The sequence below is a fragment of the Eublepharis macularius genome, chromosome 3 (assembly GCF_028583425.1).
Source record: "Eublepharis macularius isolate TG4126 chromosome 3, MPM_Emac_v1.0, whole genome shotgun sequence".
In the NCBI taxonomy this organism is placed as follows: Eukaryota; Metazoa; Chordata; class Lepidosauria; order Squamata; family Eublepharidae; genus Eublepharis; species Eublepharis macularius.
In genome coordinates this window covers 65,902,186-65,928,440 of record NC_072792.1, presented here as the reverse complement: position 1 = coordinate 65,928,440, position 26,255 = coordinate 65,902,186, and the positions used below count along the sequence as shown (strand labels likewise).

General features: G+C 45.5%; 1 protein-coding gene across 2 annotated transcripts in view; it reads left to right on the top strand.

The window, feature by feature from the left end:
* The window catches only part of ARHGAP6 (Rho GTPase activating protein 6), a 317,422-nt gene that overhangs the window by 142,958 nt on the left and 148,209 nt on the right, over positions 1-26,255 (top strand). The window contains exon 1 of one of the 2 annotated variants that reach the window (XM_054973323.1): positions 5,393-5,587. The exons of the other annotated variant lie outside the window; for it this stretch is intronic. Within the exon in view, the coding sequence (XP_054829298.1) occupies positions 5,501-5,587 (87 nt within the window). The 5' untranslated portion in view covers positions 5,393-5,500. Of the gene's footprint in view, positions 1-5,392; positions 5,588-26,255 lie in introns of those variants that run through there. 2 annotated transcript variants of the gene reach the window in all.

Here is a 26,255-nt window from a genome sequence, read left to right as displayed (position 1 = left end):
AAAGTAAGGTGCGGGGGAGCTGGATTAAAGGTCCAAAGGCAAAAGATTTTAAAAGAGAGAAAACAAACAAGCAACTTATTAGACTTGTGCTTGCCCTCATCCAAAATAGAAATTGGAATCCTACTTCAGGTAGAGTGATCACTGAGCCATAGTGATTTCTTGGTTGAGGTCTGACTTTTGTGAATCTCTGTCCAATACTGTGTCTACTGGAACAAACAGAATCTTAAAACCTGAGGAATCATGACATGGTATGGAATTATTTTGAAAAATGTATAAAATGAAAAGAAGAAGAGTTTTCTGTTTTTAACATTTTAATGACTTCCTTGCCCTGACCTGGATAGCGCACTTAAGCCTGATCTCATCAGCTCATGAAAATCAAGCAGGATTGGCCTGGTTTAGTAATTGGATGGGAGACCTCCAAAGAAGACCAGGGTTACAGAAGTAGGCAATGGCGAACCACCTCTATTAGTCTCATGTCTTGAAAACCCCAGTAAGGGTCACCATAAGTCAGCTATGACTTGACAGCACTTTCTGCCTCCAACAATGGCTCTCTCATATATGACGTAAAATACATCTGCCAGTTCTAAAGCTGGACTCACTGAGTAAATTGCTTTTTAAACTTGCTTTTTAAAATGGTAACACTTCCCTGGGGAAAACCTAGGAATGCCCATAACATCTAGATTGGCTCCAAAGCACGTTGTGGCTAGGGGATGGGTTTGAAATGGTAGTACCTCACCTTTGGTATGATCCCCCCCCCCCACAGTTGACCCTGACACCTATCTTACTTTTCTTTCAGTGTCAAGCCACAACATTTATTTTAAACTAAGCCGTTCCATCTTCTTCAGCTGTTTTGTGGTCTACTTCTTGCCTGAGGACTCTTTTATGGATATCATTTTAGGCTACTCAGTGTGCTATTTTTATGCCCTGGATTGTTTTTAATGGCTTGCTTGGTATTTTTTTAGTCATGAGCCAAGTTGATAAAGCAAGCAAAAAAGGATTTGAGAAGCATATTGCTAAAAAGAAATCAAACTATCATTTGTTTAAATACATCAGAACTGGGAAACTAGTCATGCTGTTGTCAGTAAAGATGAAAGAATTACTAAAGGAGAAGTGGAAAACTGCAGGAAAGCTGAAGGACTACTTTACAACAGTTTGCAGAAGATGTTGGACTTGTGCTCATGCTTGAATCAGTATTTTTGGGAAGGACATTTGAAGAACTAAAGCTTATGGAATGAGCAATGAAATTCTAGGGCTATAAAAAATTTTTTTAAAAACCACTGGATCTAATTGGTATTGCCATAGTGCTATAAAATGCTACAAAGAGGTCAGTTTGCAAACTAATCTATCAGAATATTGTCGAAGGCTTTCACAGCTGGAGAACGATGGTTGTTGTGGATTTTCCGGGCTGTATAGCCCACGGCTGTACAGCCCGGAAAATCCACAACAACCAATCTATCAGAATGTTCAATTTATTGTTGCTTGACCTCTTTACTGATAAACTGGAAGCTAGAAAAGGTAGAATCCCTCCAGGTACTCAGGAAATTATAAACCCAATTAGCCTAACATCCGTTGCAGCAACTTGGTAGAAAGCAAAGCATTACTCAACATATAGAAGGTTGCTTAAATGAAGGAAGCAGAGTCCCCCAACAGTATTTGAGTGGGGTTGGTGTTCTTTATCTAGTTCATAAATGTTTTAGAGCTGAGGATGAGTAGTAACATACTCAAATTTGTGGAAGGCACCAGATTATTCAGGATGATGACTGAATATGTTCTGGAAAGGATGTACCCTAACTTTCCGAATAAGCCGTAAAATGAGGTTCAATTTAAATATATCTAAAGTCATACATATTGGGGTAAAAATCCTATAGACATAACTACTGTCAGTTCAGTCTTTGGTGGGCATCAAAGCGGAAAAAAAGAAGTCTCACATGCCTAGGACTGCAGTCGTAGGAACACTTTCCCTACTGACTAAAATGAAATTTGCTTCTGAGTAGATCATCTTAAGATTGCTTTCTTAGTAATTTGTGCCCTGTATGTGTTGGTGGGGAGGAGCTGATAGTATTGTAAAGAATTCTTTGCTTGTCACCAGAAGTAAGGTTTTTATCGCACCTGACTAGATGAGTGGCTGTTTGCTGTCCTGCTATAAAGACTCCTTGTGAATCTCGGCCATGACTTATATTGTTCCACAGTTTTTAGTGTTTGTGTGGTTATCACTAAAGGAATTATTGTTGCCATTTTAATGTGATAGGTAAGATGAAGGGCTATGATTTTATATATTGCAGTGGAGAACAGGTATTTTATTATCCTCATTATCTTCATGGCACTAACTTTCATTAATTCTGTTCAAAGTTTGTATGTAACTGTGTGAGGAATTCACTTACTGAGATTATAAATTGTATATCTGGAACATTTCACATATGACACTAAAAGGATTGCAGTTTTAGGTGTTTTTCTCAATGGTCCAGTTTGCAGTTCAGGGCTGCCTATATTTCCTAAGCATACAAGCCTCATGTTGGGTAACATCCTTCCCCATATGGTCTTGTTTGCATGATCTGTCCACTTTCATATATCTACTTCTCAACATGGCCCCATCTGGAGGAGAATGATATAATCCACATTGAGTCCCCATTGGGGAGAAAAGGCAGGGTATAAATAAAGTAAATAAATAAATAAATAATCTCTGGGTAGTAAAGCTGGAGACTGGCGCCCTGAACAGACAAGACAGATCTTTCTATAAACCTGAAAAAGCCCCTGATTTGCATAAAATATGAAATCTAAAAAGAAAAAAAGTGTGTGTGGGGGGGGGGGGTGTTAAACCCACCTCAAAATAGTGTGTGGCTTTTTTCACAGTAGTTAGTTTGGAGTTCAGGCCTGCATATATTTCCTAAAAATACAAGGCTCAAATTTGGGCAACATCCTTCCCCATATGGTGAAGAAAGTAGAAATAAAAGATTGGCATGAGTGGGTGGGAAAGAAAAAGGGATGCAGGGAAAAGAGAGGATATGGGGGCTGCCGAGACAAGGAAAAGAGAAAATAGTGTGATGGATGGATACAGAAGAAAGTGAGGTGCCCCTGCAAGTCTGTGATTTTCTCCATAATACAACTGTACCTGACCCAGCCCAGAGGCTGATACTATACAGAGTTTTCCCAATGAGGGGCTGATGGGGAAAGGAAGGCAGAAAGCTGAAGATGTGAGCGGGGGGGGGGGGAGAAAGATGGACTGCTACGTGGGAAGGAGAACAGAGGGAAAAATTAGATGCCCCCTCCATGTCTTGGCGTGTCTCCCACTTGTCATATATCTGATACCAAACTGAGTTGTACAATGTGGATTATAGATCAGTAAAATGAAACTAGACACAGACAGGTGTCTCTGCAATACTGAAGGATGCTCTAGATGCGCAAAAAAATCCAAACTCTTAAAAATACATTAGGGGATTAAAACTTGCCAAAATAATAGAAAAACACCTGTAGCTTTAAGCAAAGAGTGCCCTGTGAGCTCTCAGTTGCCATTTGGAGGTTTGTTAGCAACCACAAGAATATTGCTGAATCTTCCAAGCCTTGGTTTCTGTAAATCAAAGCCATGGGAATAGGCAGGGAATAGGCTAAAACAGCCCTGAAGAAGGTTGTGATCCGCTCCCCGTCATGTCCCCCAGTGGAGAAGGGCCTGCCAGATAACCTCTTAAACGAGGATACTCAAGTGAAAGGGGATGCAATGTTAGCTGGGAAGCCTAGTTTAAAAAGACAGAGACAAAGGCTCTGTCAATTTTCCCTCTCTACTTAGCCCCCCTGCTCAGAGGGTTTGTTAATTTTCTCTTCGCCTCCCCAAAGGCTCCGTCAATTTCACCTCCCTTTCAGAGACCTTAATTCTAGTCCTTGATTCTAGTCTAGTCTCTTTGCCATGGCCTCCTTGATTCCAGTCTGACACTCTGACCACTGCACCACTCTGGCTCTCTGTCTGTGGAGGCTTGAGGTTGAGAAAACTTTTTAATATATAAACAACTATAACAGATTAGTTACATTTTAAATATTTCAGTTATCTTTGTTCAAGGGCTAAATACTCTTAAGGACCAGCCTAACAAATATTCAGTGGTGATTTTGAGCATACATTTTTAGTTCCAATTTGTGATTTTGAAAGTGGTCAGTGGTGCCAAAACTAAGTAGGCATTCCCTTTCCAGGGTACTAAAAAGGTACAAGGTTTCATTTGCTTGCCTTGCACTCTCATTAGCTGCCGTCTCATATACATCCATAAGTATTTAATATTTAGGATTCCTGTGAGTTTATCAGTTACATAAAGAAAATAAGTTCAGTGTGTTTAAACTCTTTCATTTACTTCAAACTGAAAAAAGTCTACATCTATTGAATTTTTGCCTCCTGTGCATCTGTTAAACACATATAAAACCCCTACTAAGAAAAAAAAAGTAGCAGTCCTGTAGCACAGCCATTTCCTAGCAATTGCATAATCTAAGATTGCAGTGTAACAATTAATCTGGCTTTGTATGAAGGTACCCCTTCCTATCCAAAGCCCATATATATGATTTCATGAGTCACGGAAGTTTTTTTTAAAAACTACCACTTTCTAAAATGTTACAATAAACAGATGATGATGATATATGGCTATGAAGTTGCCATTTGTCCCCAGGCCTGCTTGTGCTATGGTTGTCAGATCTGGGATAGGACGTTCCTGGTGATTTGTGGGAAGCTTGGGAAGGGACTGCAATGGGGTATAGTGCCATAGAATCCACCCTTGAAAGCAACTGTTTTCTCCAAGGGAATGGATCTTCGTAGCCTGAAGATCAGTTGCCATTCCTGGAGATTGCCAGGTTCCACCTGGAGGTTGGCAACCCTCGCTTGGGCTCTCAGTGACAGAACCACCAAGTATACAGTTATTTTTCCTTTCTCTCCCAAAGCTGGTGTATGAGGGAGTTATGTGCACAGTGGGAAGGAATTGTCTCCAGACCTGGGGGTGGGTCGGTGGGTGAGTCAGAGAAAGAAAGAAAGAGAAGGGTTGACAAGCGAGGCCTGACAAACAGCAAAGGCTCTACTTTACCGGACCTGGGTTGCGAGCCCCTTACTATGCCCATTGGTCATTTCAGAAATAAAATACCATATACAGGGATTGGAGGGGAAGGCGGCCAAGAAGGGGCTGTTTGATTCCTCTTCTTCCCCACCCCCAAGAAACTGGCGCCTCTCGGCTGTCCCGACGAAGGAAGCCTCCTGCCTCCAGCTGTTGCTGAGGCAAGGCCGGCCACTTTGCAGCTTCCCGAGCGAAGGGCAGCGACTCGCTGTGGAGAGGGAGAGCTACAGCAGCGCGCCCGCCCTGCCCCGCCCCTCCCTCCGGCTGCAACAGCTGCCGCCCAGCTCCGCCTCCGTCCCGGGCTCGGCGGGGAAAGAAGTTTTGGAGGCGGCGGATGATGCTGCGGCCACAGCGAGGGACGGTGGCTATTGCCGCGGGCTTGGAGGCGCTCTGAGGGACGGCGGAAGGCAGAGGCCCTGCTGTCCATGCTGCAGCGCCGGGCGGAGCTGGGGGGATCCCCGCCAGCCATGGGCGACTCGGTGTTGAATGCGAAACCCTCGCTGTACTATGCGGTGAGCGCCCCTTCTTCGTCTACGGGACTGGGTGGCGCGAAGAAGTCCAGCCTGGTCTTTCCCGGAGAGGTGGCGGTGCCTGAAATGGGAGGGGGCAGTTAAGGGTTGAGCAGCAGAGAGAAGGGCAGCGTTCGACCCCTCTTAACGGCAACCTTGCATTTCTTCTCGGTCGCTGTGTTAAAACTGGAGGCTGAGAGGGACTTTCAGCTGGCAGGATTCCAGTTTGATTTGTACTAGGATTCAGCCCCTGAACGCGTTCCCTGTGCTGGAGGTTATATGCTATGCCACTATGGGGAATAGCTTCCACAGGAATAGCCTCTCCCCATCCATTTGTAAGCTGGCTCCTCCCAACTAGACCCACCTATCAAGGGTTAGGTGGAGTGGAAGCCTGGTATTTTCAGAAGTGCTGAAGAATTCCAGCTCTGGGGCAGAGAAGGGTGGGAAGGGTGGAGAAAAAATACATCTGTGCATGCCTGATGCTCTGGTCACTTTTGCTTCTCAACCCCTGTTCTTCATATGTGCACACTTGTGAGTTTAAGGATCAGGCCAGTCCTCTGTTGTGTATGGAGTCCATTGTTTTATTTCAGCTCTGGGCTGGATGGTGTTCTTGATAAAAGGCTTGTCTGAATTATTTGTCATGAGGAAACACTGGTATCTTGCACTGGTATGGTATTCCCAAACCTTCCTGACATGGATTGTTTAAAACTGTGCTGTTGTGCTTTTGATCTGTGATGTGCATGGCAGTCCAGAAAATATTTTCTACCCAATTTTCTACCCACACTACCCAGTGTGGTTGTGTGATTGGTCTTACTGAAGTATTTGCAAGGTTATTGATGCTGTGGAGTAGATTGTCAGGTATAGTGTGAGATGGGAGTGGATCAGTGGTGGCTTACTGAACTCAATGGTTGCAAAATAAGAATTCTGCTTCCTTTGAAATGGAACCTTTTCACTGGGTTGGCTGGAAGGATGAAAACAGCTGGAGCTTAGCCTTAAAAAACTCTTCTAGTTCGGCTAGGAAGATGTTTGCTAATGTCAACTCATGTATTTGTTTTTAAGTGAGTTTAGTTTAAAAAGATAGATACACTTTATACAGAAAAAATGCTTTGTGATCCTGATCAGTTCACAGTTCACAGTTTTTGTACTTGGGAAATCAAGAGATTATAATGAATCCATTCTGAGGTATGAAATTTGTCCCAGGTCCAAGCACAGTACACCTTTCTCGATCCCATTGGATTTCACACTTGCATGTTGCTTGAATGAGTTAGTACGTTGAATCTTAACTCCAAGTATTTTTCCCCTTGCTGTTTGTCGTTGAATAGGCTTGAAACAGCAGAGAAGATCTGTTCAGTTTAAAGATATAGCAGCACCAAACAGATAACAGCCTTATGATATAGTAACTTTTTCTCGCAACGAATGCTCCAAACCAAGTATTTTTAATCCTCTAACAGCCCTAAGAACACAGGGAAAAAATCAAGCAATCATGACAGGAGTGGTATTTTTTACATGAGGGGAAGTTATTCTGTTGGATGATGGATGTATTGGCTTCTAGATGCCATTTTAAAATACTTTTTTTGTTTCTGGTGTTCCAAATGCAGCACTGCAGAGATTTAATGTCTAATTGAATCATGCCTGCTGGAGCTGGAGCACTGCTATATAATGGGCTTTAAAGATAATGAGAAGACCTGCATCACAGTTGCTTTGATATTTTGTTCTTTTCTAATCTCACTGAATGGAAAGATGAATCACTGATACTTGAAAGTATTGTCAATAAGGAGCTCAGTTCTTAAGCTTTTACGTGATGACGGAAATTTTTGTCTTGGGGAGCAGAACTGTTGAGAAACCGTTTCCTTTCTGGTAGCCTGCATAGCATGTGTACTGGGGTTTTCAAAATCCAGCTGCCTTATCTCTGCATAGTTTGGTTCCTAGAGCCATGTGTAAATATTAAAGCAATTTAAGAACATGTAAAACTTGTTGCTATCTGTAGTGGTGTAATAATACAAAATGTCCCTTGAAGAAAAAAGTGAACATGATCAGTCCAGTATTTTTTAATTAATATTAGAATTCAGTGGATAGCTTTGATAGGTGGATCCCTGTTTAATTTGATCTCTATTCATTTATCTATTATTTATGTCATTTATAGTCTACCTTTCTCATGGAGACTCCAGACAGATTACACAATGTGAGATTAGTGGTATCAGTATCAAGAACATTTCCATAAATGGTGCCATAGGATAAATAGATACAAGTTCACAAAGACATAGCATTAGCAGGAATCCAATATAACATAGTGGTAAAGTCTAGGGTTCCTATCTTATTAGCGGATCATCTGAGATCCTGACCCTACAATACAGCCCTCCTATCTGAGTAAAAAAAGCCTTTTTGAATAATTTGGTATTGCATTGTTTGCGGAAAGCCAGGAGAGGGGGGGCTCTCCTGACCGCCTCAGACAGGCCATTCCACAGGGTAGAGGCCACCACAGAGAAAACCTGTTTACAAGCTGCTGTCATTTTCACCGATGTGCAGGGTAGCACCTGCAGGAGACCCTGTTTGGATGGGCATAGAGGGTGAAGCGGTCCCATAGGTATGCATGAAGAGCCTTGTAAGTGATAACCAATACTTTGAACTGAGCACAGTAACTAATGGGTAGCCAGTGGAGTGACTGCAGGATGGGAGTGATGTTCATGCTCCTGCTCGCTCTTGATAACAGTCGAGCCACAGTGTTTGGAACCAATTGGAGTCTCCTAGTCAGTTTAGATAGGAGACCTATGTATAGTGCATTGCAATAGTCAAGCCTTGATGTTACCAGAACATGGATCCAGGTGGCCAGGTCAGCCATGTTGAAGCCATTATCCAGACTAGGAAGAGGTTGTAGAAAGCATTTTTTGCAGCTGCCTTAACTTGTTTTTCTAGTAATAGCACTGGCTCCAGGATAATCCCTAGGCTCTTAACTGAGTCTGCAAGAACTCCGTCGAAATTCCGGAGTATAATGTCCTTCAGGATCTCTGCCTTCCCGATTCGGTTTCGTTTTCTCAGCCATGCCGGACGCTCCTCTCGGCTGGTCCGGGAGGAAACGACCGGGCACCCTGACCGGGCGGCTGATCCGCAAGGATTAGCCCCCAGGACTCCCAGGGAGGGAGCCAGGGTCCGGGACGCGGCGGGAAGAACTCCCCGAAATCAATGCGGGGGGGGAAATTGCCCGTTTGTAAGTGATAACCAATACTTTGAACTGAGCACAGTAACTAATGGGTAGCCAGTGGAGTGACTGCAGGATGGGAGTGATGTTCATGCTCCTGCTCGCTCTTGATAACAGTCGAGCCACAGTGTTTGGAACCAATTGGAGTCTCCTAGTCAGTTTAGATAGGAGACCTATGTATAGTGCATTGCAATAGTCAAGCCTTGATGTTACCAGAACATGGATCCAGGTGGCCAGGTCAGCCATGTTGAAGCCATTATCCAGACTAGGAAGAGGTTGTAGAAAGCATTTTTTGCAGCTGCCTTAACTTGTTTTTCTAGTAATAGCACTGGCTCCAGGATAATCCCTAGGCTCTTAACTGAGTCTGCAAGAACTCCGTCGAAATTCCGGAGTATAATGTCCTTCAGGATCTCTGCCTTCCCGATTCGGTTTCGTTTTCTCAGCCATGCCGGACGCTCCTCTCGGCTGGTCCGGGAGGAAACGACCGGGCACCCTGACCGGGCGGCTGATCCGCAAGGATTAGCCCCCAGGACTCCCAGGGAGGGAGCCAGGGTCCGGGACGCGGCGGGAAGAACTCCCCGAAATCAATGCGGGGGGGGAATTGCCCGTTTGTCCCTATGGAGGCCGGCAGATGTGCGCGGCGCCTCGAGTGCCGCCGGGCAACGAGAAACGGCAAGTAAAAGAAACAGGCGGAAGCCTGTAAACAAGCGAATCCCTTCTGTTTTACAAGCGTTTGTGAAGGAGAGGTTGATCTGAAGAAGACTCGCTCTTCCCCTTCGTTGAGTTCCAGAATTTTGTTGGCGCCCCCCCCAAAATGGCAGCAAGGAAGCAAAGTCCCGCTCTCGGTAAGTCAATCTCGGCTACTTTGAAGGGGGAGTCGCTCGAAGAGTTGGTGCGCAGGGCGGTGGTGGAAGCCATAAAACCCTTTGTTGACAAGCTGAACGAAACTGATCAAAGGGTGGGCTTAATTGAAAGCGAGGTGAAAACCATTAAGGCAGCAGCGGGGGGGGCAGAAAAGTCTGCTCTGGAAAGTGCGTCACTTGTGAAGGCTACAAAAAAGGAGCTGAAGTTGGTGGAGAACCAGCTGATCGGGCTACAGGTGGAACGAACGCAGACAATTTTGCGTCTCCAAAACGTGAAAGAGGAGGAAAATGAGGATCTGTGGGATTTGGTCTCGGAACTACTGGCGACACCCGCGAGGACGACTAAAGAAGAGGTTAAAAGCGCCATTTTGGAGGTCCGTCGGGCTTCTTCAAAATATGCAACAAAGCGACAGTTGCCTCGTGAGATCATTATTGACTTTTCATCTAAAAAGATTCGGGACACCATCCTATATAACTCATACAATGCGGATTTGGACTTTATGGGTTTGAAAGTCAAGATCTTGAAGGACGTTCCATTTCTAGTCCGGAAACGGCGTTTTAAATATAAAAAGTTTGCAGCTCTTCTGAGGGACCATGGAATAAAGTACAAATGGTTATTCCCGGAAGGAATATGGTTCAGATATAAAGATCAGGCCTATAAGATATTATCAGAAGATCAACTAAAGGATTTTGAGAATAAAAACCCAGAACTCTGCTGCACCGAGAACGAAGAAAAGGAGGAGCCGGAGGGGGGGGGGAGGAGGAGGAGAGCACCGCAACAGCGGTTGCACAGAGAGAATTGCGTCCGGGACCTAGAAGGGGGAGGAAAGTTTAATCAGAATTTGAAATGTTTATTCTCTGTATGATTAACCACTCCATCATTATTCTATGGAGCTATTTTTGTATTATGACAGTATGAAGGGAAACATTGAAGTGTAGTGTTTAGTGTTTGTAGTTCATTCCCCCCCCTTTTCTTTTTCCACCCCCATTTGTCCCTTCCCTCTCCCCTTTCCTTGTGATAGTCTGGTGTAGTGTTTTGTAGTTATGAAAATAAAAAAATTTATAAAAAAAAAAAAAAAGGATCTCTGCCTTCCCAACAAGCATCACTTCCGTCTTGTCTGGGTTCAGTTTCAATTTGTTCATTTTCAGTCATTTCCCCGCAGCTGTCAGGCAACAATCCAAGATTTCTACTGAATCTTGTGGGGACCTAGATAGCGAGATATAGAGTTGGGTGTCATCTGCATATTGATGACATCCAACTCCATAGCTGCGAGAAATTCTGTGAGATTAATGTTGTAACTTCTTGTTTCTTTCCAGCACAGCTTCACTTTGTGGTTATCTTCATGCTGCACTTGTAGGCAGATTCTGATGCAATATGCTTTCCTCTACAAAAGTACACTAGCAGAGCATGGTATACTGTTTAAAGTGTCAGATTATGGGAGATTGAGGTTCAAATCCCTATTCTGCCATGCAAACTCACTGGTTGACCTGGAGCTAGTCACACACTCTCACTGTACCTAACAGGATTGTTACAAGGATAAAACAGAGAGGAGAAGAGAATGATGTAAGCCACTTTGGGTCCTCATAACAAGTATTAATGAAGTATATAAATAAAGGAGTATACATAAAAATCTAAACTAGAATTCAAAATCTGTATGGGTTTCACTTTTCAGAGGAATTCTTCCCCATTTTTCCTCAGCATGTTTCAGTTGTCAAAATTGTGTGTTAAGATGGTACTGGCTGTTAAATGGTGTGTGTATAGGTGTACACATATGATTAGTTTACTTTTACTTTGGAAACTGTAAACTCTCCTGAATTTTCCCAATTTGGCCAGGTTAAAAGCTGTAAACAGTTTGCCATGATAGCTGTAGAAAGCTAGGCAGCACGAGCCCAATAGATGTGTGGACGTGCAATATTGTTGAGAGAAAAATAAAAGTTTGAAAGAATAGTGGTGTGTTTTTTTTGTCATTTTTTGCTCACAAGTATATCCCTTCCTCTTAAATGCTAGTCAATAATAAAGAATATTTTACAGTTCCAATAGCTCAGCATCTTTCAAGGCTGCATGTGCAGGCCGTTAGTTATTGTAGAAAGAAGCACCTATCTGGAGAATTGTCCTGCAAAATCTGTGTGTGAAGGGGAGACCTTAAACTATTTAATCACAATGTGTTCTGTGCCACAGTGTCCAATATTTGTAAAAGCATATTTGTGTGGATCTATTAAAGCAGCAGCACAATGAAACTTTAAACCAGGAAGTAAAGAAAACAACCCCAAAGAAACGTATAGCAAACCCTTTTAAGTAAACTGCTGCCATTTCACCGTCTTCTGAAAAGCTTAAATATTTCACAGTCAGGCTGATGTCACCGTGAAGTCTGATCCAGCAAAGCTCTTAACATTTAAGAGGAGCTGGTTTCAATTAAGTTACACATATAAGGAGGTTTGCCAGGGAAAGTTTTTCATGCAAATGCAATAAATCATATTGTACACATGAAATAAAACATGAGTGTACACATGCACATTTTTTTTCTTCAAGGACAAGTTTCTGGTTCTTATGTTCGTAGATATGTTTAATTTGAGTAATACTTAGTGAATTTTCAGAAGCCAGAGAAATTACTGTTTTCAGTTACATTAAGCAAATGAATGCAATTTTCCAGAACTACTTATATTCTAACAAATGGGGGACCCACAAGGACATGCAGGGGGGGTGTCTCACTTTCCCCTAGCTCACCATGTCCTCATTCCCTTCCCTGCTGCCTGATAGCCTCTTTCCCTTTTCCTGCTTCATTCTGCCCTCCCCACCTACTTTACCTTCCCCTCCTCTCTTCACTCCCCTCTGGCAGCCTCCCTGCTATGGCACAGGTGCATGGTGCCAGCTGAGCTGGACACAGTTGCATAGTCAGGAACCTGCAAGAACTTGTGGGAGGCATTTCACTTTTACCTGTATCCCTTTCCCCACACTATTTCCTCTTTTCTTCCTCCTAATAGCCCTCATATGCTCCCCTTCCTTCCTCTCCTTCAAACCCACTAAACAACTTACCTTTTATCTGCTCCCATTTTCATCTATATTTACTAATTTACTTCATTTATTTACTGTTTTTCTCCACAATGTGGATACAAAGTAGCTTACATCATTCTCTTTGCCTCCATATTATCCTCACAACATACCTGTGATGTAGGTTAGGTTGAAAGTATGTGACTGGATCAAAGTCACCCAGTGAGCTTCCACGGCAGAGCAGTGATTTGAACCTTGGGCTCCCAAATCCTACTCTGAAACTCTAACCACTACACTACACTGACTTTTGTTGGGGGGGGGGAGTTATTGAACAGTAGCAAGCAGTCAGGCCTAGGTGAGTCATACATGTCATGTGATATCAGTTTGTCTGGTGGCTCCTTCTAGGCCTGGCCCCAATGAGTCCTCTGTCAATGGGCAAAACAGTCCTGGAAAGGGCCTTACCACCCTCACGCTTCCTTTTGCTGACCGTAACCAGCCTCAAATACTGGCTTAACTGTTATGGCTGCTTAGCAACAGCCACTGCAGGCATCTGTTTAAAGCTACAGATGCTCCTTTTATCATTTTGAGTTTTAAAAAAACCAACTTTTTTTTAGATTTCAGATTTTTCTGCAAAACTGATGCATTTTTCTGGTGTCTAGGAAGGTCTGTCTTGTCCATTCATGGCTACAATCTCCAAATTTAAGTATCCACAGATCAGGACCACTTAGTTATTAGCATATGAGATGAAGCATTATCTTGCTGATGTCAAACTAGTTCTTTGAGTAAACAGGGCAACCATCTTGCAATATTACTCAGACTAATTCTTATGGGAAATTCGAGGCATGTATTGTAATACTATTACAAAATATTTAGTGTTTAAGATTTGTTATTAAACTTTAAAGATGTTTTCACAGAGGAAATGTGAATTAGGCTTGAGCATAACTTTGGATGATTATGCAAGACGTGCAGATGTTTTAATAAAACTTATTTTTTTGATTTTTTTAAAAAGTAGTTTCACAGTTATCTGGTAATATGTTTTCCTCTTGCTGGGTTGCTGTGTTAACTGATTTAGTTGAGATTTGGATTTCATGTTGTAGTTTGTAATAGAGGTTTTATCACTACATGAACTGCATTGGGGATATGTAAGCACCCCAAAGCTAGATGCACATACTTTAATACATACTTTTTTAAAAAATCAAAAATAAAATTAGTGAAATGTTCTAAGGAGCACTTGAATATGCTAGATACTTGATGAAAGATGGAAAGTACTTACCAGCGCTTACCGGCGACCGATCAAATACAATATCTATTTTCAATATTTTAACTATCAATTTGTACTGAGTGTTTAAATCCTGTATGCTGCATTAGATGCAATTAATAAATCAGTTTGGAACCAATGAACTTTGATAGGATCTATTTTTCTTTGTGCCCCCCTACAAGCTATTCCTGAGGACTGAGCAGCACAATGTGCTACAGAACAAAAAGTTGTAGTTAAAAGGAAAACTGGCAAAAATCCCCCCCCCCCATTCTTTTATGAATATTTCTGTGAATGGAAGTAAAAAAGATGGTGTTTTGCCAAGCTGTCATTTGCTGCAGCTCTCTGCGCCAAATCCCCCCCTCCCCATTCACAGAAGATCTTCTAACAGAATTTTTGGTGTACTGGATACAGGCCTAAGATGGTGAATTCTTCTATTTGTAGTTCCTTGGATTCAACAGTTACTAAGCAAGCAAAGCTTAGTACGGCCTTTACATAAGCAGTTGCTGAGCCGCATATGGGATTTGAAGTCTGTATACAGGTGCACTGTGGGAGTAATAACTTTGAAGAAAGTATGAGGAGAAGAGGGAGAAAAGGGAAGAGGCATCTTTGAACTGAGAATAGATAAACAGAAGGAAAAATGAGGAAGAAAAAGAAATTGAAAGGTAAATTTATGGCAGGATCAGGGAATGGAATTCACACAGCTTGGGGAATGAGCAAGCAATTCATACTAGAGCCTATCCTGTTAAGCTAGGTTTATCCACCCACAGCTAGTCCAAGCAAAATTCACCAGTGGATATGTATCTGGTGCCGCCAAAAGAGTAACAGGAAAAGAGAGGGGAAGGTGAGGATTGTTAAGAGTGTTTTTTTGTTGCTCAGAGTTCACTGCAATGGTACAGTGAATTTTGTAGTATTTTGGCCAAGGTAAAAATAATCTGTTCCTCCTTTCTGGGCATCATTTGGGCTCTGGTGGCCAAGTGACTACGCAGTATTAATGGACAGGCACACTCTTGCTGCCTAAATCATGACTGGGAAAGGGGGGGAACAGTCCCCCCCCTTCCCGGCAGTCTCAGGGGCTCTGACAGTCTGCCAGCTGAGTGGCTCCCAGCAGGTTTACTATCACTGTCCCAAAAACACATACGTGTGTATGGGGGGGACACTCCCATTGGTTGTCTTTGCCTTCCCTCACAGTCCAAGGTTTCCCCCCTGCCCACTACGTTCCCTGCTGCCATAAGTAGTGGCTTTGAGTAGAAAGTGCACATAGTGTGCTTTCTGATCCAAAAAGTTTAATAAAATCTCATCCAAAAGCTGGAAACATAAGTGGTATATAAACCTCCCTATTCAGAAAAGGCTGTGAATTATAAATTCACAAGTGGGAGACCCACAAGGATTTGTGAGAAACACCTCACACATACTATTTCCCTTTCCTGAAAGCCCCAATAGTCTCCTTTCCCTGATACCTTACAACCTACCAGCTATCTTATCTTTTATCTTCCTCTCCATTTCATCATCTATATTTATTACTCTTTTATTTAATTTATGCCCCACTTTCCCCTCCATTGGGTACCCAAAGCAGCTTACATTATTTTCTTTCCCTCTTAACCACTATACTACGCTAGCTTTTATTGAGTGTTGAACAATAGCAACCACCTGGGCCTGGGTGAGTCATGCAGATCACTTGGTATCAAGTCACTTAATGCTTCTTGGCCTGACCCCAGTGAGTTCTACCTCAAAGGTCAATGTGACCCTGAAAAAGGCCCTGACGCCTCTTCCTGTCTTTTTTTGACAGAAACTAAGGCTTGAACTCTGGCAATACTGCTCTGGTTGTCTGGCAGTCGCCGCTGAATGCATCTGTTTCTTAAAGCTACAGTTGCTGTTTTTATCATGGGTGGGGTGGTTAATCCCCCAATATATTTTCTTTTAGATTTCAGATTTTTCTGCAAACCTGGGGCTTTACTAAGGTTTGAATAAAGTTTTGGTTTTGGCTGCAATCTTTGGATTTAAGTATCCACAGATTTAGCTTCATTGGGAATTAGATATATTGATACTAAAACTGGACACATTTCAGCAAAAAATGTCTTCATCAGCGATCAATACATCTATCAATCAACTTATACACACAAAAGATACACACACACACATATACATACATGTATGTATGTATGTATTGGTCCCTGTTCCAATGACCCACTATACTGATCAAGAAAAATTTTCAGTGAACAGCACTATTTGTTACAATTGTGCCTTTTCACAGTGCAAAAATCCACTTGACATATCCCGGTGTATCAATAAATAGTATCATAAAGTCTGATCAGTTATGTGGCTTACTCAATAAACATCCATACATGACACGCTTAAAGCATGAAACCCTTCTGTTGACAGAAATGTGGCTGCTGGTCAGAATGGCAACCTGCATGAAGATTTTGTTCTCTGTAGTTTGTAGTATACCTACTGTGTCAGGGGTTTATTTTATTTATTTATTTCAAATTTGTATTCCGCCCTCCCTGCAAGCGGGTATGCAAGTATCCTTACATATGCAATTCCCAGACTCCAGTAATCTTTTTTAGTCTGTGTATACATAGTCACAGTCTATAAAGTAGGAAGGGAAACGGAGAGAGGAGGCAATGTTTAATTGGACAAGATTTGGTCTTTAATTGAACATACATCAACAAAGGAAGGAAAACACATTAAAAGGTAATGCAATAGTGTGTGTGTGTGTATTTGAATCACACACATTGGGAAATAAGTAATCAATAAGCCATTTGAACAATTCCTAGTGGAAGCTATCCTGCTTAAACTAGTAGTGGCCACCCACAGCTAATCCAGCGGCCCCCCCCCCCCCCAAGTATTCCTAAGAGGGAAGCAGAAAGAGGAAATGGAGAACGAAACAGGTCCTTTGAGTTCAGAGAAAGAAGATCACACTTAAGAAGGCTGTAAAAAGAAGTAAGGCAAAGAAACGCCAAGAGGAGAGCAGAGAAATTTCTGCAAAGCTCCAAGGAACCAACAAGGAAAGTGAGAGCAACCAGAGGTAAGATAAAAATTGGGGTTGGAGGCAAGTATGGCTGGGACAGAGAGGAGAATGTAGGGAGAAAAGGAGAACAAGGAAAGAGAAGGCGAAAGGTCTGCATATTGCCTGATTCCTGTCATGTGAGCGTAGTCCTGGAGTTCAAAAATGATAGGTGAAACAGCCTGGGTGTTGTGTCTTGTTCTTTCACAGTGGTGGAGTTTGGGGGCAGAACTGAGCCTAAAATGTTGGCCCCTTGTATAGTCACAGTTTACTCTCTTTTCTAGCCAGTGGTGACGTTGAAGCTCAGGATATTGATAACATAAAAAAGGGCATGCTAGTAGGGCAGGAAATAAACTTGCTGACAAGTGGTCCGATTAGGTATACTGTATTGTAAGGAACACTCTTGCTGGGGAAAAAATGTGAGGTTATTTTCCTACAAAGATTGTTCTTTCAGTGAGGGTGTAAGGGGATCCCAGAGATTGAACTTTAAAAAAAAAAACTTGTTTGGGATATGTGACAAACTTGCCCATAGGAAGTTGATATTTTCATCAGGAAAAACAGTGATTGATCATTATATTGTCTAAGGCTTTCACGGCTGGAGAACGATGGTTGTTCTCGATTTTGATTCAAATTTTGGCTGAGAAATGAATCATGAAAGGGTGCTGTCATCCTACTTTTGATTTACACATTTAATAGTATAAATCTATGACAGTGTCTAAAATGATAGCAAAAACAACTGACAGGAATATTGGCTGCCTCATTATTATCTGCAGCTGGCTATAAGACAGCAGAGGTGTCCAGTCCTGAAAAACAGCAGGCTAACAAAACACTCTATACCCGACAATAGCCCTGCAGAGAAGATTAGCACATCAAGCACCAATCCATATGCAAAAGAACCTCCTCAGGATACAGTGAAGCCTCCCGCCATTAGCATTCCACACCCTGGGAAACTCTTACAGGGTGACTCAGCTCAATCCCACCCCTCCTGAGTAGATATAAATGACCTGCCAACATCTTTTCCACACTGTGACACTGAGAGAGATCTCTGTCTTTTGGTGCTACACCTCTGAAGATGCCAGCCACAACTGCTGGCGAAACGTCAGGAACTACAATGCCAAGACCATGGCTATACAGCCCGGAAAATCCACAACAACCAGTGATTGATCATGATTCACCAATTTAATACAAGATGGCATGTCTTTGTATCCGTAGTTGTGTAATGCTGTGGAAAAAGAAGGAGCACATGGGATTGTGGCTCCTGGAGAGTGAGGTTAACAGTAATGCCTAGCAAAATATCCTTCAAATCATTATGTTGTCTTATAGCCAGCTGCAGATAATAATGAGACAGCCAATATTCCTGTCAGTTGTTTTTGCTATCATTTTAGTCACTGTCATAGATTTATACTATTAAATGTGTAAATCAAAAGTAGGATGACAGCACCCTTTCATGACGATTCATTTCTCAGCCAAAATTTGAATGAAAATAAAAATAGGACATAGGAGAGTTGTTGGGTATGCATACATGTGCATATACAATCAGCAAATATGTTTAGGTTTCTTTAGAACAAGAAGTTTTGATCTTGTCTGGGCTTTTAAAAATGACACTAAGCCGAAAGAAAAAAAAAATCAAGGCAAGTAATAGCTGGTAGTGGCGTTTTGGATGTATCTACCTTCATCAAGCTTTAGTATAGGGTTTTGAATACAGCAGTCCTCTCTAGCTATTAAAAATGAAACATTAAAATTCATTCCAGGAATACAGCTGTATGTTTCACACTTTGTGTGGTCCTTTAATGGTGCAACAGATCATGAAACATTTTATGAATGTGTATCTATGTTTTGAGAGGTTCTGCATGTGGATGCTGAAAAAAACAAAGCTAATTGTGTAGTTGCCCCTGTGGAGAGTGGAGAATAATGTAACTTGGAGCAAGTCCTTTTAAGCATTTAAATAGACATTTTTGTCTATTCAGTGAACGTTTGGTTTACAGTTGGTATACTGTTTTGTTTCTGTGACTTCAGAGCTGTCCTTTAAATCATGTTTGCAAGTATTCATTCTTGATGTTGCATCCCACTGTGACTTGAGTGTTTTTCACGTTCTTTCACTATTTGAGTTCTGCGTACTATAAGCTAATCACATTGTAAGCCATTTTCACAGGAAAGTAGTATGACTAATCTCTTCCATGTATTGAATTCCAATTTTCTTGTAGATACGGTCTCTTGGTATGCTTCCCTGTAGCGAAAAAAGTCCTTTTTATATGTGGACAAACAGCTTGGCTATGCTTGCAATCTGCGTCAATGAAATAATAAATGATGAGCTAGAAGGTCACAACTAATTTGTATGCTGCCTGAATTGCTTGATGTAATATGCAAGTGTTTGTGAGTATGATGGATATCATATGACAATTTGATATATTGAAATATTCGTGAAATTGTAGTTTATCAAGTATGATATTATGTGATTCAGGCTGTTAGAGTGTATGGAATGAAAAGGGGGAGGAAGTGATGCAAGAGTCAAAATTTAAGGTCATCTTAATATTATTGCTTTATAAGCTTTATTATTCATAATGCAATAAAGCATATCATAAGCGAATGGTTAATATCTTAGCAATGGTTTCTGAAGGTGTAGAAATTTCTGGGGTTGTCAAAGTAGCTGCTTGGTTATGTATCATTCAGTTTTTTGGAGACATGCCTTCCTAATCTTTTTTAAAGCTGTTGCTCAGTTGACTGTGAGTTGCCACAACCTGATGGATTTATATACCTCCCACTGGTTTCTTGGTGTTTGCTGTAATTTGGATACAATAACATTTAAATTCAAGATGTTCAAGCTAGGAATTTAGTTTGATCAGCTGTGCGTTAATATTCAGCCAAATTCTATAAAACCATATCTTATAAAAGAAGTCTTGCTGAATTCTAATAGCAAGATTTGATGGATAAGAATATTATATGAAATACCATCATATGTTTTGATCTCTTATTCTACTAGCTTTGACTTGGATTAAGTTTATTTCTCTCTTATTCTATTTCATCTCTTCCCCTCCATACTTACAGTGACCTAAAGTGTTGAGTACCCACCAATAATACAAGAACAGTATAAACCTTTTTTTAAAAAGGCAGCCTAGATAAAACTCACCAGATTTGGCACATTCTGCATTTGATTCATGGATGGATGGATAAGGGATGAAGAAGTTCTTCCATGGCGGCAATTCATCTCTCTCTTTGAGACACTCACTATTAACATTGACTATGCTTTCTGCAGCTTTAATTCCTATGAATTCATTTCTTAGCATCTTTTCCAATTCTATGGCTGTTCTTCTGGTTACTCTTCTGGATTAATGCTGGCAGGCTCTTAGAAAAGGTCTCTTGCTTTTCAGCTACTGAGAGCCAAAACACACGTTAAGAACTACACGTGGTTGCGCACGTGTCCGCGCTCCCGTCTGTTTCGGCCCGCCCGTGGCTGTTTCAGAATTTCGGCGCGTGTCCTGCCCGCACCAGACCTGTGATTGTGTGTCCGCGTCTGCACGTGCCCCTCCTGACGACCAGCGAGTTCCCAGAACAGAGCGGCTATTTTTACCATCCCGGGGGCTGTGGACCTCTCAATGACTGCTAGATGGCGCTATTGCCTGCAGCTTGCGAGCGAGCAGGTGACGCGCAATGGACTGGTCCGGGGGCCTCCAACGCGGGCCTCAAAAGATTGGATGACTGTTTGGCTTCGTGTCAGAGATGGCCCCCCTGGCTCCCCCCCGCACTCCGGGATCTTGCCCGGCTGCCTGAGGGCTTCGAAGCGGGGCGGGGGGCCCTGTCCGTTGGTTGGTGCTTGTCCACTGGGGGAGGGCATGCCTTTGACAAACACAGGCAAACACAGACATGTCTTCACTTGGGGAGGGGGGAACATGTTTGTGAGAAACACACACGGGACTGTCCGAAATCCCAGGGCCCGCCCAGGGCTTGGGGGGAGTGCACGGGCGAGGTCTAAGACATGTCTGTCAAAAAAAATTTTCTTGCCAAAAATCCAGGGGCGCACTGCCCCTGGTGCCTCCGGGTGGACCCCATCACGGCTGCGTCTGGTTTTCCGTTCAGAGGCCCCAGGAATTAGGGGGGGCTTGATCAGCTCTTGACCTGCCGCATTGACCCGGTCGGTGTCTCCGATTCCCGCTTTTTCGGCTACGACCAACCAGCTTTCGGCCTCCGCGTGGTGCAACGCAATTGGCTGTGCAGTTGGTTTGCCCGCGCAAACCCCCGCAAACTCGTGAGGCTTCCCCTGCCGACCAGACGTGCCTCCGCCATCGTCGCAAAGCATGGCGGAGTGGGTGCCAAGCAACTGGCGTGAGGAGTGGGCGGAGCAGGCGGCCGCGGCCATGGAGGAAAAGGGGCTGACGGAGCACGAGCGGGAGGCGGCGGAGGAGACCATGGTGCCGTTCCGCCTGGAGTCGCTGTTCCCTGACCGTGTCGATCTCGCCCACACGGTCCGCAGGAACTTGACCGCTGTTGTGGAGGACATCGAGGTCGACATGGTGGAGAAGGAGTTTCTGGGCGAGCGACCACGAAGTAAGTCTTGTCAAGAAACGAGTGGGCGGCGGCCCCCGGAAGCTGTTCCTCGATGGGTGCAGTGTTCTGCAGCGGGCCCAGGAATGTTCCACCTTTGAACTCCAGGAGCTTGGGCAGCCCAAACTATATTCTCTGTTGGGCGGCCCAAGCTCTATTGCTCTATTCTCCTCTGAGGCCTAGCCTAGCGGCTTGCAAGCCGGCTCTGTTCTCCTCTGACGCCTAGCTGGCCAAAGGGGGACATTGGCCTGCGGCCGCACAGCGCGGTTAGGAGCCACGGGATTCTAATCTGGAGAACCAGGTTTGAATCCCCACCCCTCCACTTGAAGCCAGCTGCATGGCCTTGGGTCAGTCACAGCTCTACCAGCTGGTATTTGGCTGGTCAGCACTCCAAAGTTAGGTTCTCCTCTGAGTTCTAGAAATCCTGTCTGCACCCAAGTGTCCCACAACCTAGAAAAGCATTTCTATTGATTTCAGTAGAAGCCGGGCTCAGTGCACAGTACATTGCCTGCATGGTTCTACCTCCTGAAGCAAGATAGAGAGCTTCCAGTGTTAAACCTTTTGTGTGCATTTTGCTATATAGGAAGTTCTGGAGTGTGGCATGCTATTTTAGCATCTACCATCTGAAGAATGTGATTGAGATCACAAGATTCTGCACTTTGGAAAGAGGTTAGGTAAAGGACTATGCAGCAGTACCAATGCAGGTTTTATATGTTTTTTATACACCCAACCTCCAAAAGGAGAACTTTTAAAGAGCTGATTTTTCTGTGCTTGCTCTTAACAGGATTGAATAAACTGTGAAATATTAAAATGATATCTAATGGTTATAATGATTATGGTCAGCAATTGATGGTGATACAGAAGTGAACATAAACAAAAGGTTGCAGCTCTGCTTGTCAGAGGCAATATTACATCAACAAACCGACTGTACAGCCGATTGTGTGGCGCCAGGCGCAGGCCGAGCTGCCAGAGAGCTGGGAAACACAGCGCTCATGTTTGAGGATGGTACGCACAGCTGGAAGGCTTGCTCTGTTCTCCACTGAGGCCTAGCTGGCCAAAGGGGGACATTGGCCTGCGGCCTCGCAGCGTGCCCGGGCAAGTTCCACTTTTATACTCTGGGTGCTGGGGATAGGTCAACAAAAGGTGCTGGCGAAGGCTACTGGTGGCTCTTGCCAGGGAGAAGGGACACACGGCTCGCATGTTTGGGGAGGGGCCGCACAGCTTGCGGGCTTGCTCCCTTCTCCTTTGAGGCCTAGCTGGCTAAAGGGGAGCATGGGCTGGGCCAGCAGCGTGCGCGGACACGTCCCAATATGACCAACAAGAGTCCAGCGGATATGCACGCTGTGTGTCCTGGTGCAGCCTGGAGCGGGGAACTGTCAGGGAGATGGGACGCACATAGCACTCATGGTTGGGGAGGGTCCACATAGCTTGCAGGCTTGCTCCTTTCTCCTCTCTAGGCCTAGCTGGCTAAAGCGGAGCATGGGCTTGGCCGGCAGCATGCCCGGGCAAGTTCCACTTTTGCACTCGGCATAGGTCGGGCGAGAAGCGTGTCCAGACAATTTTACGGTCAGTAGAGAAGCGGGCCCGGTCATCCCCCAATATGACAGAAGAGGTGCTGGGGAAGGCTGGGGGTGGCGATTGCCAGGGAGAAGGGACACACGGCTTGCAGGTTTGGGGATGGGCATCACCAATCGATTGAAATTCCTTAATCGTTACACCGCCTGTCTTTCAGCCAGTGACACCGAGCGACGGATGGAGGCTGTGGGGTTGGCCCATGAGAGAATCCAGGCACGCCGGGACCAGTTTTGGAGTAAGTGGCTAATGGCGGCCCACTGGGCGCTGCGAGGTCACTGTTGGGTCGACAGAGGGCGCCTAGATGGGGGCTTTGGTCGGTGTTTCCACAATGCTCAGTAGTATGGTTGGTCGGGGCAAAGACTGCTTATTGCATTCCAATTGGTTTCCCGCCAGCAGGCCCCACTGCGGGGAAGGAAGAGGAGGAGGAGGAGGAGGAGATTGACCTGCTGGATGGTGGGATGTCTCCTGCCGCCTTTCTCACGGCAACTCAGCGTGGAAGACCGCACGCACCCGAGCAACTCCGCGAAGAGCCTGGGACTTCGACCCCGCGTCCACCCTCGCCAAAAAGAGTGAGGGCATTCTCGCGTGTCCCGAGCTTTGCCCAGGTGCTTGGCCGTCGAAGGGGGGGGCCGTCTGGCTCGATGGACAGTTGAGTGAATGGACACAGGGGGCCTGGGGTTCCCGCCTGCCATGGTGAGCCCTGTCTGTCGGCAAAATAAAGCTTTGTTTAAACTTAACAGGCTCCGCACACTGAATACACATGTCCTGGATCCGGAAACGGGTTGCGCTTTGAGCATGTCTGCATGTTTTGGGAACCCATTTTCTGGGATAGTCTTTAAACAGAAGGTGCTGGGGAAGCCTGGAGGGTGCTCTTGCCGGGGGGCTGGAACACACACACAACTTGGATTTGGGGGGAAGGGAGGCTGAGGTATAACGTTTTCTGGCTCAATATTGACACATGAGGTCCAGGGCACACCTGGGGGGTGATCTGGCCAAAGGGCCTGGAACCAGCACCCTGGATTTGGGCGGGGGGGGGGAAGGAACACAGATCTGGCAGGGCTGCTCCTTTCTCCGCTGGGCCATGGCTGGGAAGAGCCATGCACGGCCCTGCCGTGTCTCCACAGGCAGGGGAGGCCTGGAGCAAACCCTTTTCTGGCTCAATATTGACACATGAGGGGGGGCAGGGGGGTTTGGGGACTCCTTAGCCAAGTCTCCCCGAAGTGGCCTGTGTCCTCCATGTTGAGATCGGGGGGGGGCAGGGAGGGAGAAGCAGGACAGGACACAAGGAAGATTTGGAGAACAGAGGCCGCGGCTGGCCAGTCGTACAAATTCAATGAGAGGCTAGTGTTTTCTCGCAGGAGTGATCTGAAGGACAAAAGAGAGGTCCCCAGGGCGCGGCCAGGGCATGCCTGTCGCGGAAACATGTGCAAATCTGGCCAAAGGGCCTGGAACCAGCACCCTGGATTTGGGCGGGGGGTGGGAAGGAACACAGATCTGGCAGGGTTGCTCCTTTCTCCTCCGGCCCATGGCTGGGAAGAGCCATGCAAGGCCCTGCCGTGTCTCCCCAGGCAGGGGAGGCCTGGAGCAAACCCCTTTCTGGCTCAATATTGACACATGAGGTCCAGGGCACACCTGGGGGGTGATCTGGCCAAAGGGCCTGGAACCAGCACCCTGGATTTGGGCGGGGGGGGGAAGGAACACAGATCTGGCAGGGCTGCTCCTTTCTCCGCTGGGCCATGGCTGGGAAGAGCCATGCACGGCCCTGCCGTGTCTCCACAGGCAGGGGAGGCCTGGAGCAAACCCTTTTCTGGCTCAATATTGACACATGAGGGGGGGCAGGGGGGTTTGGGGACTCCTTAGCCAAGTCTCCCCGAAGTGGCCTGTGTCCTCCATGTTGAGATCGGGGGGGGGGCAGGGAGGGAGAAGCAGGACAGGACACAAGGAAGATTTGGAGAACAGAGGCCGCGGCTGGCCAGTCGTACAAATTCAATGAGAGGCTAGTGTTTTCTCGCAGGAGTGATCTGAAGGACAAAAGAGAGGTCCCCAGGGCGCGGCCAGGGCATGCCTGTCGCGGAAACATGTGCAAATCTGGCCAAAGGGCCTGGAACCAGCACCCTGGATTTGGGCGGGGGGTGGGAAGGAACACAGATCTGGCAGGGTTGCTCCTTTCTCCTCCGGCCCATGGCTGGGAAGAGCCATGCAAGGCCCTGCCGTGTCTCCCCAGGCAGGGGAGGCCTGGAGCAAACCCCTTTCTGGCTCAATATTGACACATGAGGTCCAGGGCACACCTGGGGGGTGATCTGGCCAAAGGGCCTGGAACCAGCACCCTGGATTTGGGCGGGGGGGGAAGGAACACAGATCTGGCGGGGCTGCTCCTTTCTCTGCTGGGCCATGGCTGGGAAGAGCCATGCACGGCCCTGCCGTGTCTCCACAGGCAGGGGAGGCCTGGAGCAAACCCTTTTCTGGCTCAATATTGACACATGAGGGGGGGCAGGGGGGTTTGGGGACTCCTTAGCCAAGTCTCCCCGAAGTGGCCTGTGTCCTCCATGTTGAGATTGGGGGGGGGGCAGGGAGGGAGAAGCAGGACAGGACACAAGGAAGATTTGGAGAACAGAGGCCGCGGCCGGCCAGTCGTACAAATTCAATGAGAGGCTAGTGTTTTCTCGCAGGAGTGATCTGAAGGACAAAAGAGAGGTCCCCAGGGCGCGGCCAGGGCATGCCTGTCGCGGAAACACAACTTGGATTTGGGGGGAAGGGAGGCTGAGGTATAACGTTTTCTGGTTCAATATTGACACATGAGGTCCAGGGCACACCTGGGGGGTGATCTGGCCAAAGGGCCTGGAACCAGCACCCTGGATTTGGGCGGGGGGGGGTGGGAAGGAACACAGATCTGGCAGGGCTGCTCCTTTCTCCGCTGGGCCATGGCTGGGAAGAGCCATGCACGGCCCTGCCGTGTCTCCACAGGCAGGGGAGGCCTGGAGCAAACCCTTTTCTGGCTCAATATTGACACATGAGGGGGGGCAGGGGGGTTTGGGGACTCCTTAGCCAAGTCTCCCCGAAGTGGCCTGTGTCCTCCATGTTGAGATCGGGGGGGGGCAGGGAGGGAGAAGCAGGACAGGACACAAGGAAGATTTGGAGAACAGAGGCCGCGGCTGGCCAGTTGTACAAATTCAATGAGAGGCTAGTGTTTTCTCGCAGGAGTGATCTGAAGGACAAAAGAGAGGTCCCCAGGGCGCGGCCAGGGCAT